The sequence below is a fragment of the Sturnira hondurensis genome, unplaced genomic scaffold (genome assembly GCF_014824575.4).
Source record: "Sturnira hondurensis isolate 20B ecotype Veracruz unplaced genomic scaffold, ASM1482457v3 Scaffold0000566, whole genome shotgun sequence".
In the NCBI taxonomy this organism is placed as follows: Eukaryota; Metazoa; Chordata; class Mammalia; order Chiroptera; family Phyllostomidae; genus Sturnira; species Sturnira hondurensis.
Window position 1 is genome coordinate 570,870 of NW_028073197.1, and position 18,860 is coordinate 589,729.

General features: G+C 36.2%; 1 protein-coding gene across 2 annotated transcripts in view; it reads left to right on the top strand.

Moving 5' to 3' along the window:
- Window positions 1–1,548: 1,548 nt before the first annotated feature.
- TMPRSS11A (transmembrane serine protease 11A) overlaps window positions 1,549–18,860 on the top strand; it is a 47,380-nt gene continuing 30,068 nt past the window's right edge. For both annotated transcript variants that reach the window (XM_037042047.1, XM_037042058.1), the window contains exons 1-3: window positions 1,549–1,787; window positions 9,533–9,660; window positions 11,439–11,557. In XM_037042047.1, the coding sequence (XP_036897942.1) occupies window positions 1,777–1,787; window positions 9,533–9,660; window positions 11,439–11,557 (258 nt within the window). In that variant the 5' untranslated portion in view covers window positions 1,549–1,776. The remainder of the gene's footprint in view (window positions 1,788–9,532; window positions 9,661–11,438; window positions 11,558–18,860) is intronic.

An 18,860-nucleotide genomic window follows, 5' to 3' on the forward strand; every position in this document is an offset into this window, starting at 1 on the left:
AAAACCCTACAAGGTAGTCACATTTATGTATGTATGTATGTATGTATGTAAAAGAATAAGGTAGATCTGTATTTTCCAACATGGAAAGATATTCAAAATAAGATTATACCCTAAGAATCCTGAAACACAAATTCAAAAGAATTTATGTATCCCAATGTTCATAGCAGCACAATTTACAATAGTCATGTGCTAGATGCAACCTAAGTGCCCATCAGTAAATGAGTGGATCAAAAAACTATGGTACATTTACATGATGGAATACTATGCAGCAGAAAGAAAGAAGGAGCTCCTACCCTTTGTGACGACATGAGTGGAACTGGAAAATGTTGCACTAAGTGAAGTAGGCTAAGCAGTGAAAGACAAATACCATATAATCTCACCTTTAACTGGAACATAATCAACAAAACAAACAAGGAGGCAAAATATAACCAGAGACATTGAAATTATGAAGAATCTAACAATAGCCAGAGGGGAGGGAGAAGGGAACAGTTGGGGGCAGGGTATTCAGGCACAACTATAAAGGACACATGGACAAAACCAAGGGGAAGGGTGGAAGCAAGGGAAGGAGGTGGGATTGGCTGGGGTTGGGGAGCAGTGGGGGTTAATGCAGACAACTGTAATTGAACAGTAAAGTAATAAAAATAAAAAATAAAAAAGAACAAACTGACAGTACCCAGAGGGGTGGGGGGAGGGAGATAATGGGCATGAAAGAAAAGAGTTATCAAGGAACATGCATAAAAGACCCATGGACAAAGCCAAAGGCAGAAAGCACTGAGGGTGGAAGGTGGGGGTGGTGTCAAGTGGTGGTGGGAAAGTGGAGACAACTGTACATGCAAAATTTTTTTTAATTTAAAATAAAAATATTAAGTAAAAAGCTGCAAAAAATATGTGCAATATACTACTGTTCAATTAATATCCATGTGTTTTTATAGATATAAGTGTGTGAGTGTAAATATTTTCTTTAAAAAGATGGACCATTTTAGGACAAGATTAAACAGAGCTTCAGTTTCATTACTAATGTTTTAATATTCACAAAAAGCAGGTATTTTGGTTATTTGTCTAATTGAAAATATTATTTTTACCTCTGATCTCCTTTTGTTCTCTTTATTCTGTCTCTATATAGAGAGACATATCATATATGTGTAATGTATATAACATAAGTATAAATTATAATACATGTTTATTACATTGTCATTTTGGAAAAATTTGATTTAATATAAATGTATCTATGTGTTCTCTCAAAAATAGGCATTTTTAGAAGAAAAGTAATATATATTAATAAATTCACATACCCCTGTGATATATGGAGGTAGTTGTTTTTTGACAAAAAAATGTAAAGAGTATGTCTTGAGTTAATATAGATTTTAAGACTATCTGGTTGATTTTATTCAGAACTTTTATGTGAAGGTTTCTTTAAGATATCTGTATACCTACCAATAATCTTCTTTAAACTCTTAATCCTAGTGCATTCCTTAGGTATCTCTCATGCAAGTCCTTACAACCAGTTTTTTCTCCTTTGATGAAATTAGTCAATACTAAAAAAGGTTATTGCTTTCTTGTTGGAACTACACTGTGTCTGAGCTGTTTTCTTTGAGCTATTCTATGGGTTGAGGTTTTTCTGTTCAGACTTGTTGAACTAGTTTCATTTCAACTACTTGTAATTCGTTTCCTTATTTCTTCTAGCTGTAGAACTTTAATATATCTAGAGATGATAGCTGATTAGAAAGACGAGTTCAGTGGGTGCATGCTTCCGAGATCATAGTTTTTCTCCTGTAGATGATGTATCGGTAAGTTCAGTTTTGTTTTGTAAATGGCTTGTTTGTTCTACTGTCTGTTGATGGCTAGTTCCAGTGCATTGGACAACTGCTTGTGAGGCGTCCTCAGTGGATTCAATCTGCATTGGATTTTTGTGAGATTTCTGGAATTATTATAGCAGATGGATTACTATCTATATTTAAAATCAATATTTTTATATAAAAAGATCATTGTTAGCAATATTTCATGTTGTCAACTTCAATAGCTGGGATCTCAGGAGTTAATGAAAACTATATTACATCGCATCCTGATTGATTCTGATTTGGTGGGAAGAGGAAAAGTGTTCATCACTTTTTTAAAGGCTGTTAGCAATCTGATTAAATGTAGCTTCTCTGTGGCACTCCCCCTACATCTGCTTTTTCTTGTATCTTAAAGAAGGTCTATGGGAAATAATGCAGATTGGGTGGTCGACAGCCACAGAGACACCTGCCTTCATCACAGAAATGTGGGGACCTTGGGGAGGGAAAGAAGACAGGAGATCCAGATTGGGGAAAAATGTGTCTATTCTCTAAAAATATTTCCTATTGAAATTAGGAAAAAAAGAAAAAACTATGATTTATTTCAAGGTTTTTGTTTTTCAAGTTGGGTTTGCTACATGCAAAGGAAAAGAAAAAATAAAATTTGACATAATTTTATATACAAATAAAATAGAGATTTTAAACATCCATGATGACAATAATACTTCACTATTAGATCTATGCCTAATAGTGAAGTATTCTTGAAACATTTATTTGTGTTGTTTCATTTAATAGCCAGGACACCCTTGTGAGATCAGTAGAATGGGTATCATTAACTCCCATTTTTCAGTGAGGAATCCTAGGGAAACAGAAGTGAAGGGGCCTGGCCAGGTCCGCAGAGCTGTGCAATGAGAGACTCAGAGAGCCGCAATGCACAACACAAGCCCAGGCTTCCTGGACTCTTGCAAGCATCCAACCTGGAAATTTTCAGCTCCTTAGTGAGCACATAGTAATTGTCAAATTGTCTCTGATATCCTTAGAAAGGGTCTAGAATGTTTCATGTATATTTGGCATTCTATACATATTTGGTAAACAAATGAGTAAAGAAATATAAATGTCCAGCATTAATGTTTTGCTTACTAAAATCATTGACTTTTGAAAATGCATATTCTGTGTTCATGGAAATCATGAAGTTGTAAAAGGGTAGTTTTAACCTTTCATATTTCACACTCCACAAATTACTCTTTTAAAAATATAATGTCTCGTGATTATAGACATGAAAAGTCATCTTTTGTAATGAACATTTGTGTTTATTAGAATGTTCACAGTTTTAGGGAAGCAAATTACAGAATAATATTGGAAACCAATGCTATTATTAAGGGTATCCATGACACTTCTTGGTAAAGAAAGGGGACAGACAGTAGGGAATACCAAATGTTTATAATTCCTTTAAGATAAATTCAAGGAACATTAATCCAGGGTTTAAAGGATTTGCAGGAGGTGGCAGTTCATACTAACAGGTAAATTTAAGGACTGAGACAAAGCAAATGCTTATAATTACCAATATCCCCCCGTTTTTAAAAGTTCAAGTTACGCCACTTCACTTTTACAAAAGAGCTATACATTAGTACTTATTTTTGTTAACTGAAAGAAACCCAAAGAGGATTTTCACTTTGACAAAAAAAATGAAAAGCAAAACCATTCCGTGTCTGATGTGCAGTGAGCTGTGACAGCAGCGGTCTGCACCCCAAGCAGCAAGAGTGACACCATCAAGCTCAACACACTTCACCGCAGGCTTTGTATTTATCACCATCTTTCCTGCCTTACTACATGTTAGTGTTAGTTCAGGTATTAGGTGTCATTTGGTATAATTTTGTAGGTTATTTTGGAGGTCTGGGAGTGCTCAAAATGTCTTATTAGAAATTAATAAAGGCTTCTTCACCGTATGCCATTGCGGCTTCCAAAAGCTTCCCGAGGAATACTCTACTTCTAGAGGGTGGGGGAAACCAGTGCTAAGACTCCCTATGTCTCACTTACATTAATTCTATGACACATTCTACAGTCATCCTCACCATTCCTACTTTTCTATTCACAAAAAACACAATGCTTAACCTTTGTCAAAATACATTTGATCTTTATCTTTGCTGTTTCTGCTATGTTGAACCTGAGATCTCTCCTCTATGGGTTTAGTGACTCTCTTCTCTACATCTCAAAGATGTCTTCGGTGTTTGGCTCTTGCTGTGAATATCCATTTGCATTTCTCTTTAGCAATATCCACCCCCCTACCTTCCACAGAAATGTATTAAGTAGGCAAATCACTCATTTAAAATCTCAGTTGTTTCTCTTGTAAAAGATAAAATACCAAATGACTCCTTCATCTGAGATTGTTTTCTTCCCCAGAAGTCTGCATCTCTCTCTTTTCCTATCGTTTATTATTTTTGACGTTGCTTAATGAATGCAAAAATTAGGTTTCTCCTCTGTATTATCATCCTTTAGAGAAAAAGATAGTCTTGGGAAAGTCTTTGCAAATAGTCATGTTTCATATTCTAATTTCGTTCTGAACACTCAATTTAATAAACTTGTTAATTTGCTAAGTCCATTCTCTAACATAGCCAGCAATTCTATCCCCAGAGTTGAAATCAAAACAGCTAAGTAAAACCTTCAGGTTTTTTACTAGTTACTAAACTTTGTAAAAATTATCAATTAAATTTTACTGCCTGACTAGTTTTCAGCAAACTCACAGAGCTTACTATGTGCTATATATGTGATACATTCTAACTGCTTATTTAATTCTCATAACAATCCTATGATGAGGTACTATTTTCATCTCCGTTTTATAAATGAAAAAGTAACCAGCGCTACTGCATCATCACAGGCTAATGAAGTGGAAGATTTAAAATTTGAGGCAGCCTGGAAACAGAGCCTAACTATTAAGATATTTTCCTATTATCATTGTGGTCTTTTGATAATTTTCAAGTAAAAACAACTTTGGCTTTCAATTTAAAGTTTAAGTAAAAGATGATTGTTGCTAGTCACTCAGTGCTCCACAAACTGCAGTGACAATCACACGAGATAACCCATGGGAAAACTCCTGACCCAGAGAAGACTTCGATGTGTGCTAGAGTCCTTCCTTTCTCACTCCGTTGCCTCACATCTCTGGGTAGTATTTACCGCCACTGTTTTCAGGTGGGAAAATTGAAATTCAGAGGGGTCTCATAAATTTCTCAAGATACACGTGAAGGAGTTACAGGCAGGGAATGTAGCCAAACTCTTCCACCCAAGCTAAAAGGCAGGGCCATCTGCAATACAGGATGCCTACAGATTTGTCTGGGCAGGCGAGATTTAAAGGAATTTTTTAATCCTTATTTCAGAATAACTCTCTGTGTTTTTCTTTCCTTTCACACTAACCACCACTCTCACAACACTCCCGACACCACCTGTGGGGGGGTTTCCCCAAGCAGTTCTCCAGCACCAGCTGTCCCATAATTCAATTCTGACACTAACCAAAGTTAGCACGGATCCCATAGGTTAAGGTCTCCATCCATAAGACTGTACTTGTCCCACTTCTGATGCCAATAGAGAGTCCAGGCTGTTTTCTGTATTTCTGACAACTCACTATAAGTTGGAGTTTCCCCGCAATGTCCTCTCCAGACTTGATTAATTTGCTAAAGCAGCTCACAGAACTCAAGGAAACAGTTTGCCTACTACAGTAAATTACCAGATAACTACAAAGAATGTTAAAGGATGCAAATGAACAGCCAGGTGAAGGGATAACATACAGAGGTCCAGAAGAGTCCTGAATACAGGAAACACTGTCCTTGTGCAGCTGGATTGCACCCCCTCCCAATGTATAGATGTGTTCATCAACCCCACAGCTCCCGGAACCCGATACTATTGGGATTTTTATAGAGGCTTTATCACACAGGTGTGATCAATTATTAACTCAATCTTCAGCCCTTCTTCTCTTCCCAAAAATAAGGGGTGGGGGTTGGAGCTGAAAATTTTCAAGTTTCTAATTATGGCTTAGTTTTTTGGTGACTAGCACCCATCCTGAATCTATTCAGAGTCCCCCCAAGAGTTACCTCATCAGAACAAAAGACCTCCTTATTGCCAGGAAATTCCAAGGGACTTAGGAGCAGGGAGAAGGGAATCCTAACTTTTTGAAAATTTAAAGCCAGTGGAAAAGAAGGAGATGTGAAAGCAAAAATAAGTTCGAGGCTTACCCACAACAAAGATGGATAGCCTCGGATCAGTAAAATAACCTTCGCCTCACAAAACTCTTCAGTTGCTTTTTTATTTTGATTTCTCTTAATACTGATTAATCAAATTATATAGGTTTCAAGTGTACAATTCTTTTTTTTCCAACTGTACAATTCTACAGTGCATCACCTGTGTATTGCATTGGGTGCTTACCACCCAAATTCAAGTCTTTTCCCCTCACTGTATATTTGACTTCTTTTACCCTTCACTACCCAACGCATCCTCTTCCCTCTGATAACCACTGTACTGTTGTTGAGTCTACGAGGTTCTTTTTGTTTGTCTTGTTTGTTCATTTGCTGCTTTCATTCTTATATCAAACATATCAATGAAATTATATGGTTCTTGACTTTTTGTCTGACTCATGCATTAGCAGGATCCATTCATGTTGTTGAAACTGACCTAATTTCATCTCTTCTTATGGCTAAGTAGTATTTCGTTGTATATATGCACCACATCTTTTCTATCCAGTCATCTATAGAAGGGCACTTCCATTGCTTCCAAGTCTTGGCCACAGTGAACAATGCTGCAGTGATCATAGGGGTTCACGTATCTTTGCAAATAAACATTTTCAAATTTTCTGAGTAGATGCTGCCTTCACTAGCATTAGGAACATGCCAATCAAAACTATAACGAGATACCACCTAAAAATGGCTATTATCAACAAGACAGATGGTAATAAGTGTTGGAGAGGTTGTGGAGGAAAAGGAATCCTCATTCATTGCTTGTGGGAGTGTAAACTGGTACAGTCACCGTGGAAAACAGTATGGAGTTTCTTCAAAAAATTAAGAATAGAATAGAATTCCCATATGACCTGCAACCCCTCTTCTGAGTATCTATTCACTTGCTTTTTATGCTGCTTGAAATTTCATACAATACTGCTTTAGATGAACGGGAACCTTGTTCTAAAAAATAAAAAAGTTCTCTCTAAAGGAAGTTCAATATCACAGAGAAAAGTGGATTTCTGAGTGCCAGTGGCCAAAACTAGGTTCTAATTCTGCACGATGACCGTAGGCATTGAGCAAGTCGTTGCCTGTAAAATGAAGATAAATAATCCTACTGACGAGAGTGTTTGGAAGATGAAATGTTATAGTATAGCAACAACTCCTACAAAGTCAGCACGTATTAATGGCAGCTCTTGTTCTTATCAGTTTAGTATGAAATGATCATTCTAAAATAGTCACAGAGCATCCAGACAGATAGTCACATATTAGGGTCCCACAACAGGATGCTTTTCTCTAACAAATGACTGACTTCAGTGGCTCAGAGGGAATGATAATTTTCATCGGTGAAAGGAAAGTTGGGCACTTTGGTTCTCTAAACTTTTCTCTGGGATGTTCACCAGGCTGGAAAAGAGTAACAGTTTTCTGCACCAAATGGCTCCCAGGAATTTATGGATTTAGCACCTTTGTCCAATTACATATGGAGTTAAATAGATGTTTAGGTTGGCCTGGAAAACCGATAATTTCTTTTTAAAACATGTAGTATGTTTTAAACTTCAAAAACTGTCTTTATGAATAAAGAGTTATGGGAACATAACCTATCTTTACCTCAGCATTTGTAATAAAATCACATTTATGTACATTTGCATAATGATAACATGTATCCATGAGAAAGCAGAAAAATAATCATGAAAAAGGAAAGATTTAGACATTGTAGGTAGGCTTGTGGTTGCCTCTGCAGTGAGCCAGAGTTGCAACCTTCAAGGAAGGCCTTTCTAGAAAAAGGCAGATCCGTTTGGAGCAGGAGAGCCTTTTGCTAATTCAAGTGATCTTTGAACTCACATGTAAGGAAGTCCTCAGCCTAGAGTTTGGAGTTTGGTTGCTGAGGACATGGATACCCCAACTGTGACATTAATAATTCACACTGCTTTATATATTCTTCAAGAGATACAACTTTCAGTCTGCAAGGCTGCACTGCAGAAAGTGAAGTCACAAAACTATTCAAATTATTACCATGTTTTCACTGACAACATTTTTGGAAAAATCAGGCCAAGAATATACTGAATAATCAAGATTAGTGAAGTTGTCACAGATATGAAAAACTGGATGTCATGGAATGTAGAGTGCCAAGTAGGTCATGGTGAGGGATTAATTTTAGCTTTCTTCCCATTTTAATTTCCAAGAGTTCACTTTTTATTTCCCCAAAATATTGCTTGAAAAAAACATTGCATAGGCTTCCAATAGTTGTGTCTTTAACATACAACTCCAGTTTAATAAAATAGTTCTCTACCACCCTCAATTATTAGAGATTTACATCTCACATGCCTTTTTATTTTGAAGGCTATAGATTTCTGTTTATTTTTATGAAAGTCATTATATATTGTGATAAAATTCTAGGACTGACCCCCATATTCCCATCACTTGGTGTTTATATTCCTTCTCTCAGTTATTTGAACACTAACCTAGGTGTTTCTATGAAGGGATTTTCAGTATAATTAAGGTCTAAATTAGAGGATTCTAAAATGAGAAAATTATCCTTGGTGGGCCTAACCTAATCAGGTGATACCTTTGAAAAGAACAAGGCTCTACCTGGAAATTCAGAATACGAGAGAGACTTAAGGAGAGAGATTAACCATTGATGGCTTTGAAAATGGAGTGGGCCACGTGGCAAGAAGACAAATTTAAAGTTCATAAAACTCCTTCATCCTACCTTTTGCCTTTGTTTCTTTTTGTGCTTCTGAATGACTTAGAGACATACTGATAATGTTCTCTGAGGAAATGAATGGTCAAATAAGTGAAGAATTAATGAGTGACTAAATGAATATATAAGTAACAAATATATTTAAAAATTAAACTGCCATTGATGAAGATGCAGTCCTGCACTGAGAAAAAAATGTGTCCCAGGAGTGAGAAGACATGAATGTGAGATTATTGTTGGTCCTATTATATTGGGGAAATCACTTATTCATCTCTTGCCCTGTTTTCTCATGTAGAAAATGCATTAAACTGTACTAAATAAGATTTAAATTCTTCACTTTTGAATTTTTAGGTTTTAAGCCATTTAAGAGACCAAGTAATGTTGCTTCCCACGGAGCTTCTGCTTCTAGCTTCTAACACCTTAGCTCTTGTCCTTTAGACGGTGCACTGCCTTCCACAGCCAGTTAAAAAATAAAAGATAAAAAATAAATGAGAAAACATATTTCAAAGCACTTTGTAAACTCTAAAAGGATAGACAGATAAAAGAGAACTTTTTTAAAGTGCTGGAGAAAAAAAGAAGGGTCCTTTTCAAGCGCGCGTGCTACTTTAGACCACAGTCAAGAGAAGTCAGAACCAGCCACCACAGGGAGCCATCAGTTTCCTCTAGAAATAGAAACCAAAAGCAATAGTATGAATTCCCAAATTCTAATCTTTTTCACACCAAGATGACATTGACCAAACTTGAAGACAAATGTCTTCTTGCTGGGAAAGCCATGCTGAAGCAACTTGCATTTAGCCAAGCAGAACCAGAAGGCCTGTAACCATGACAACATGAGAGTAACTGGTGAGTTTTCCTTCACGCAGAGCAGGAGGGCTTGGCAGCCGAAGCCGAAGCCGACGTTTGAAACCATGGATGACGGCCCTTCTCATTGTGCTATTGCTGACTGTGGTGGCAGTGGCCATCGGTCTTCTAGTTCACTTCTTAGTCCTCGGTAGGTACAATTATGAATTTTGCTCAGTTTGAGATCGTTTTTCTGTAAAGCTTCATTTGCATATCTGTAAATACAATTTTATCCAAAAAAGACTTTCGTACTTTACCTATAAATGCCCACATTCTGAATATTTTTTATTTAATTATTTCATCAACAAATGATTATGGAATGCCTATTATATGCAATTGCTTTTCTGGACACTCAAAAATACAGCATTATGCAAAGCAGAACAATTTCCTATCTCCTTAGTTCTCACAATCTAGTATTCTTTTGACAATCTATACAAAAATCAAAGATATTAATTGTCTGAAATTTACTAGTAATCACAATAAACAAGTCTAATCATTTGTTATTTATTCAAGTGAAAAACTGTGATAAATTAGCTAATAAATTAGTTACTAAAATTAGCTGTTTTACTTGTTATTTTTCTGCCTACCAACATTTCAGGGTAAAAGAAAAGCACATATTCAATGAAATAATAAATTTTGAAGTGACTGGTAAACTATAAATATGCACATGTTGTAGAGAAAAAAATTCACTCTTTCCTAAATAATATTCAGGGATTTTTTATTGCCTGATAAATTTATAATCACACAATGCATTTTAGAATTTCTCTTGCGTTGCATCTTTCTTTGCACAGAGTGCAGAACACTTACATGACTCTGACCGTATGTATGAGATAAAACAACTAGTCCAGGCGCTAACACAAATGGTCTTACCTGTTGTCACCTTCCTCAGACTTGATGAGGAAGTGAAGACTCTATGAAGAGATTTAAAGGCTTAATTAAGACCACAGTACTAGGGCCCATATACAACCCCACCCACCTATAATTTTACCGATATCAAATGATTCTAAGGTCAGTCAAATCAATTACACAAAAACTTTACCATGAGTAAAAGGACCCATAACAGTATGGATGGTAAAAGGGACCACAAACCCATTACATACCTGAGATATACCACTTAGGAGACAGACCATGCTGAGATCCCTGTTTCTTCCCTAGGTCCAGAGCTGGGCCACCCTCACGTGTGCCCTTCCTAAGCCAGGCCCCCCAAGCAGATAGCTTGTTTAGTGGTTGCTCTGGTCTCAGTCTCTAACTGTTTCGTAGCTTTCTAGCCGACCCCGCCCTATTCCCCCAGGCTTTACTCGTAAGATTACTAAATTCCTCAGGAGTTTCTGCAGTTCTCTGTTTTCTTTCCTTTCTGATTAATTCATCCTGGTTACACACTGTTCTCACTTTCAACCTCAGTTTTCCCCCTGCCTTTCTTTTCATGTATTTCTTAGTGTGCCTGGCTCTCACATTACGAACCAAAATTTATAAGGATGTTCCTTTACTTCTACTTCCAGGACAGTATAAGATGCTATACATTTCAACTCAGCAAGGGGTAATATGCTAACCACACATTCCAGAGCTAGAGCCAGACAGCCTGAGCATAAAACAAGGGTAGGTCACTCACAGCTTGCATAGCACAGAGCAAGTTACTTACCTCCTCTGAGCCTCACTTTTCTCATCAGTGAAATGGAGGTGATTATAATCTTAGAGAGCTGGAGTGAGGAATTGATACATGTATAGTGCCCACAACAGGGCTTGGCCCATAGGAGGCATTAAACAAATATAAGCTGCTGTTATTAATATAAAACGTTAATCATTGTTTTTATGAAACTAAGTTAAAAACCATCTCGGCAATATATTTGAGACTATATCAGCTTCATTGTAGTCGAGTCCTGAACTCCATGCCAAAACCACTTAATTTCCTGCTTTTCCTTTTCATCACAGGCCAGAGAATGGAGTATTATCATAGCACCTTTAAAATTTTAGATCTACAAATTAATAGTGATTCCGGACAAAATGGCAAATATCAACTCAAGGACTTAAAAGAAATGAGTGAAAGCTTGGTAAGTCAGATAAAGTTCTTTCTGTCATAGAATAATGCGGGTAGAATGGGTTTGGTAGATGATGTCCTTCAGTAGTTTTCAAAACACGATTTTCAGACTACCTGCATCAGAACCACGTTGCAGGTCCTCAGGTCCCACCACTCCAGACGCACTGTACCAGTGTCTGATGGGAAGGGGAGGCAAGAGCAGGGGTGCAAGGTAACCAGCATGTCTAAGGAAAGGGGGACTCTGATAAACCACTCCCTCTAACTTCACCATGTCATTTAAAGGTGAGATAACTGAGGTCAGAGTCTCCCAGCCTGTCGTTCCCCTCCTTCCGCCACAGTACCCAAATGGAAAAGCTTACCCAGACCAGAAGTGGTTATTTGTAAGACCATATGCTCATTTTCCTATAATACCACATTTTAAAACTTAAAATATTTTTAAATATATGAAGAAATATGATCATAAGTTTCATTTTATCTTACAAACATAGTAATAAAATTAAACTACACAGACCTGTTGCATAATATTTCAATGAGATGCTATAAATTTTTTAAAACTAAAATAATAAAATGCTCCCAAAAGGGAAAAAAAAGTGAGTTAACTGTGTAATAATTCTGTTCAGGATACCTGTGAACAGTCATGTAAATACTAAGCTCAAGTTAACTTTCCTGACAAGGAAACACAGAAGCATGGTTATGTTAAAGGGGTAAAAATGACAGGTATATTATGTATTTTTCCCCTCAAGAACATTTCCTTTCTTTCTCAAACCAGCTTTTATTTTTTCATACCACCATCCAATCTTTGTCTTAGGCATACTCAATTACAATATACAATAAATATGGAGATGAGGTTTATAATGTATATTTTCAGTTATCACTAAATCATGCATGTAGGGGACCGGTTTGTTTAAGTCTGGCAAATGTGACTCAGCTCTCTTTGGAAAACCTGCAGAAGCGAAGGGGTGGGCAGGAGCCAGACCTTCAAACCAAGTTTGCCCGTGGGAATCAGACCTAGAAAATGCATACAGATTGTTCTGGTTTGCTTTTGCTAAAACTCCATCACCCTGGTCTAAAACAACAAATGTGTATTGTCTATCTTCAAGGTAATTTCCAAAGCTTGTATGAGTTCTCCCAAGGACAGAGCTAATCAGCTCATCGTCATTCCCCTCTGCATGTTATTTTCATTTTCTTGATTGTACCTAAAATGGAGACAATAATATTCTATGTAATAGATAATAAATCTTTCTCTGGTGTAAGACCCCAGGAAAACAATAAAGTCCTGTCTAGGCAAGGGTCAGGGCGCTCTCCCCTTGAGAGAGTGGCTCAGGCATCCATAGGCACTCTCCCCTTGAGAGAGTAGTCATGCCTGTTCCCTTTTTCTTCACAGGCCTGCTGTTGTGTGTGCATTCATCCTCATTGTCAGCCACAACAAGCAGACTCTGCTGGCCAGGGTCCACCACACATGCACACTTTTTCTATATTGAAGTGTCATCCCCCCCCCAATTAATAGTTAACATTTATGGACTGATATACATCCTTATATTCTTTTATATTCATAGCACCTTAGAAAATAGAACTTGTGATCATTTCTTGAAGAATGCTGGGTAAAAATGAGATATATACCCTAGTACTTCCTTTGTTTCTCTAATCCTGAGTGGCCACAAAACCTCCTCAATGAAAAAAAAATAGTATGCCTTAATTAAAAAGACACAAATTTTTTGAACAATGAGAAATGTTATAATTTATTGGGACAGTTAAAAATCTGTGTTCTTTTTGTTTTCTGCCCAAGGTGGTTGTTATAGGCTAAGATGTTGTCTTTAATGAAGTAAGTGGAGAAGAATGTATTAGCTGTTTTAAGTTTCAGTACAGCATGTATATTTAGGAATGGAGGACCCTCAGAGGCTGAGGCTAAGTAACGACACATTATCATCAAGGCCCTTCTCTAGTCATCATTATTTATTACCCTTTAATCTCACAACACAGTCCCATTCATCTTCCTCTGTAGGCAACCATTCTGTATTTCATGTGTTGTCTTTTAATTGTATTCATTTTTGCAAAAATACATTTTGTTCTTTTGTGTGCACATGATTTAAATTCTTTGTGTTATAAATTGCTTGTCTTTGTCAATTTTGGCTGCTGTCCCAAAGTATCATTTAAAAACAACAGAAATTTCTCTTTCATAGACATAGATAGTTTTATAGGCTGAGAGTCTAAAATCAGGGTACCAGCATGGTCACGTTCTGGTGAGGGCCCTCTCTCAGGTCAGACCACAGACTTCTGGGTATACCCTCACATGCTAGACAGCAGGGAGCTAAACAGCTCTTGGGGTCTTTTTCATAAGTACACCAATCCCACTTATGACCTATTACCTCCCAAAGGCCCCACCTCCTAAAATATTTACATTGGGGGTAATAATTTTAACATACGAGTTTGGGGGTAAAGAAATAGTCAGTGCATTGTATCACTGTTTTTCATACTTTTTAACTCAGATTTATTAAGATTGCTCTATGTTGTTACATGTGCATCTAATTAGTTACTGTTAAGGGCTACATAATGATTCACAGTGAATGTCTACCATGTTTTACCTCCTGTTCATTATTCCAAGAAATGCTGCACTAAGAAACCTCCTATTTATCCCTTTGTGATCCCATGCAAGCTCTTCGGGAAGCAGGATTACTGGGTCATTAGGTGTGCATACACTTAATTTGACTAATTGGTGGTATTTGCTCTTCAGAATGGCTGACTCAGTGTGCACTCCCATCTGCAGGGCACAAGGATCCCTGTGTCCTTCCATCTTTGCTAACACCTGTATTAGTTGGCTTTTCAATTTCTACTAACCATTAAGTTGTACCTTATTTTTTATTTAATTTGCATTTTTCTAATTACTAATGAGTTGGCATGTTATATATACCTGTTAGACTTTTGGGCCTTCATTTCCATAAATTGCCTGTACCTATCCTTTGCCCGTCTTTCTATTAAAGTTGTCATATTAGTATTGCTTTGCAGGAGTTCCTTATGTTGTCATATGAACAGTTTGTTGGTTATAGACATTGTACTTACCCATTTTGTCTGCTATTAATATGGACCATGTTATTCCTCATGAAACAGAGATTCATAATTTTGAAATAATCATATTACCAATTTTCTTTGCCTTATGGCTGTATTTATAAAGTTTTCTTTAAGAAATCATTCCCTCTAAGTCTATATTAAAGTAGTCTACTATGTTTTCTCCTATTAACTTGATAGTTTGACCTTTTACATTAGGACTTTAATGCACATCACCTTTGAGGGTGATGTTAGGTAGAGATCCAGGTGTTATTCTCCATAGAGTGAGCCAGTTTTCCCAACTTAACTAAAGACTCTGTTTTCCCAATCAGTATAGGGTATGATTGTTCAGCTCTTTCCATTTCTTGGCATCTGGGTCTTGCAGAAAAGGAAACATGATCTGTCTCCTTGCTGCTCCCAGTCTCTTTGGAGAGATGAGAATAATGCATATGAAATTGTACAGCATGACACAATATAATTAAGGATTAAATTGTATGTTGAAGAAATAAGTACAAAAGAACTTAAAGGAAAAAGGAAGGCCAACTTGGTTCCCGTGGTCAGGAATGGCTTTGTATTATTTTAGCCCCACTGAAATAAGACAGGTAGGTCTCCCTTTCCCTCCACTCCCCACTAAGTTGCTTTTAGAAGAATTACAGGAAGGGTCATGCCTCATCCTGAGCCACTCCTGTTTATTGTTGCTAAATTCCAGTGAATAAAACCAGATTCTTCTCTCTGCCCTATATGGGTACTAACCAGACAGCCAAGAAAAACAGGTCTTAGGTCCTGTTCTTCCTCCTACCTTGGGATTTACTGATTTGCATGCAAATGAAGATGTAAAAGTAAAATAAATTCATGCTCAGATACTGCTAAAACTCATCACAGTTCCTTGAGATATTGGCACAGGTATCTCATTTTTCATAGCCTTCTCAGAGTAGACTCCAGTAACCAGGTACAAGCAATTCATGATACTCCCAAACAGATAGGTCACTTCCATTATTATTATAAGTTTGAGCAGGGTTACTGACAGGTGGAGTACTTCACTTGGAAAAATATATTTCAGAAATATCAAGAAACAGCTTGAAGTTATAGTGTCACTACAAATACGAAAATTACACAGTTGTAGCACTGTGACAATAACAATAGCTGACATGTATTGAATGCTAAGCACTGCACTAAGCATCTTATGTTATTTAGTTAATTCTCAAAAACAGCCTTGTGAGGTAGGTACAATTATCATCACAGTTTTACAGATGAGAAAACCAAGGTACAGAAAAGGTAATTTCCTCAAGATCATAGAACCAGTAAATGATATAGTTAGGACTTGAGATTATAAGTTCTAATAAACTGTCATTCATAAGAAACATCTATGTGATTTTACTTGCCATCTACCATCCCATAAGATACCAGAAATCAAGTAATTATTCCTGATACATTAGTCTCTTTCAACTATACTGTAAACATGAGTTAGTGATCATCTGGATGAACAAAGGCAACAGTTGGGAATTTTCTTATTGGGGCTCTCTCTGCACCCCAAGTATACTACTTCTATACCCAAAACAGTTCAAAACAGTTCTTTATCCTCTTTGTACCCAGAAACCCCAAGAACAGGGCCTGAAGTGATCCTCGAAGTATCGTTGAGTCTATGTATGTAAAGTTGAAACGACAAAAACACTCAGAAACAGAAAGTGATGCAAGGAGATGAATGTAGTTAGGAACACTCTCTAAATGAACTAGAAGGCAAAGTGAAATTTGGCTCAGATCAACACTGAAGCAGGAAGTTCTACTGAGAAAAGGCAACTAGGTCAAGGTAAACCTTAAACTTAGCAAAGGCATTAGACTCTAAAGTTTGGAACTGCATCACATAAGAAAGTAAAAGATGCCTGGTGCTTGGTGAAGGGCTATCATGCCTAGAAAGAACAGATTGGACTTGGAAGCTTTGAGAAAAAAATAAGCAGTTGTTATCAAGAGACTTTATATTTAGAGGTTAGAGAAACCACGCATAGAGACTGGCTGAGTTCTTACTTGAGACCTCAGAATTACTTTTATTTTGTAATGAAAAAATTAGGCATGATGAAGAGAGGAAGATGTGCAACACTATCTCTAATTTCAATGTCTTTAATTTGAATCCTGAAAGAAAAACCTGGTTGTTGTATATTTCATGTCAAATCTTCAATACAACACTTCGAAGGAGGCATTATTACTCACACTTTACAGATAAGAGAACTAAGCCTCTACGGTTAAGGTCCTCAACTAGAAAATGATCAGGGGAGATTTGAAACCATATAGGTATCTCCATTGTATTCTCTTCCCACTAAATTGGTATACTGTCAAGAAGGACCTCAGGTAAGAGAGAAATCTGTTCTGTATCAATTCTTCTCTCATTTACTATTTACATCCATAAAGATTATAAATCTCATATGGTGCTAGATTACTTTTACTTAAGCAACACATTGTGTTTTTTCATTATATAAAGATGTCATTACCCTCACTTTCTTTTCTTCCCTGTATCGGTTTTTATCCAGCTTTATTGAGACACAATTGACATATAACATCATATAAGTTTGAAGCGTAAAACATGTTGATCTGATACACTTATATACTGCAAAATGATTATCACCATAACAATATTAATTTTTCTAACCATGAATATAGGGTATCTTTCATTTGTTTTTCTTTTCTTCAATTTCCTTCACCAAAGTCTTACAGTTTTCAGTGTAGAAACCTTTTACCTTCTTGCTTAAATTCATTCTAGTTAGCTCAATATTCTTGATGCTATTGTAAATGGGATTGTTTTATTTATTTCTTTTTCAGATATTTTGTTGCTAATGTATAGAAATGCAACTGATTTCTGTGTATTAATTTTGTTTTGCAACTTTACTGAATTCATTGATTAGTTCTAATATTCTTTTGGTGGAATCTACAGGATTTTCTATATACAAGACCATATTTCAACAAATAAAGGCAGTTTTACTTCTTTCTTTTTTATTTGGATGCCTTTTATCTCTATTTTATGTTATACTATGTTGAATGGGAGTGGTTGGAGTGGATGCCCTTATTGTCTTATTTCTGGTTTTAGATGGAAAGTTTTCAACCTTTCACTGTTGAGTATGATGTAAACTGTGGATTTATTATCTATGGCCTTTATTACTTAGTGTTATGTTCTTTCTACATGTGGTTTGTCAGGAGATTTTATCATGTAAGATGTTATATTTTGTCAAATGTTTTTTTTCATATATTGAGATGACCATGTGATTTTTATCTTTCATTCTATTAATGTGTATATCACATTTATTAATTTACTTACATTGGACCATTTTTGTAACTAACCCAGGGATAGATCCCACTTCACTGTGGTGTATGAACCTCTCACTGTGCTATTGAATTTGGTTTATTAATATTGTTTTCGAAAATTTTCGCATCTATATTCAGGAGGGATGCTAGACAGTAGTTCTCTTTTCTTCTAGTGTCTTTCTCTGGCTTTGGTATCAGGGTAATTCTTGCCTTTTAAAATGAGTTTGGGAGGGTTACTTCCTCTTCAATTTTTTTGTAAGCACTTGAGTAGGATTGGTATTAATTAATCCTTAAATACTTGATAGATTCACTGGTGAGACCATCTGGTCCTGGGCTTTTCTGTGTTGGAGGTTTTTGATTACTTATTCTGTCTCCTTACTTACTATTGACCTGTTCAGATTTTCTGTTTCTTCATGATTCAGTCTTAGTAGGTTGTATATTTCCAGGAATCTATCCATCTCTTCTGGGTTATCCAATTTGTTGGTATATAATTGTTCATAGCAGTCTCCTGTGAATCTTTATATTTCTGTAGTATGATTTATAATGTCTCCTCTTTCATCTTTGATTTTATCTATTTGAGTCTTCTTTTTTTCTTAGTCTCACTAAAGGTTTGTCTATTTTGTTTATCTTTAAAAAATACAGCTCTTAGTTTCTCTTTTCTTGTTATTCTTCTGATGTCTATTTCATTTATTTCTGTTCTGGTTTTTGTTATTTCCTTGCTTCTGCAAACTTTGGATGTAGTTCTTTTTCTTGTTCCTCAGTGTGTAAAGTTAGATTTTTTATTTAAGATCTTTTTTTCTTAATGCAAGCATTTACTGTTATGAACTTCCCTCTAGGAACTTCTTTTGAGCCTCCCATAAGTTCTGGTATATTATGTTTCCATTTTTATTTGTTTTAAGACATGATTTTGATTTTTCTTTAACTCATTGGTTGTTCAGAAGTGTGTTGATTCATTTCCACATATTTGTAAAATTTCTAGGTTT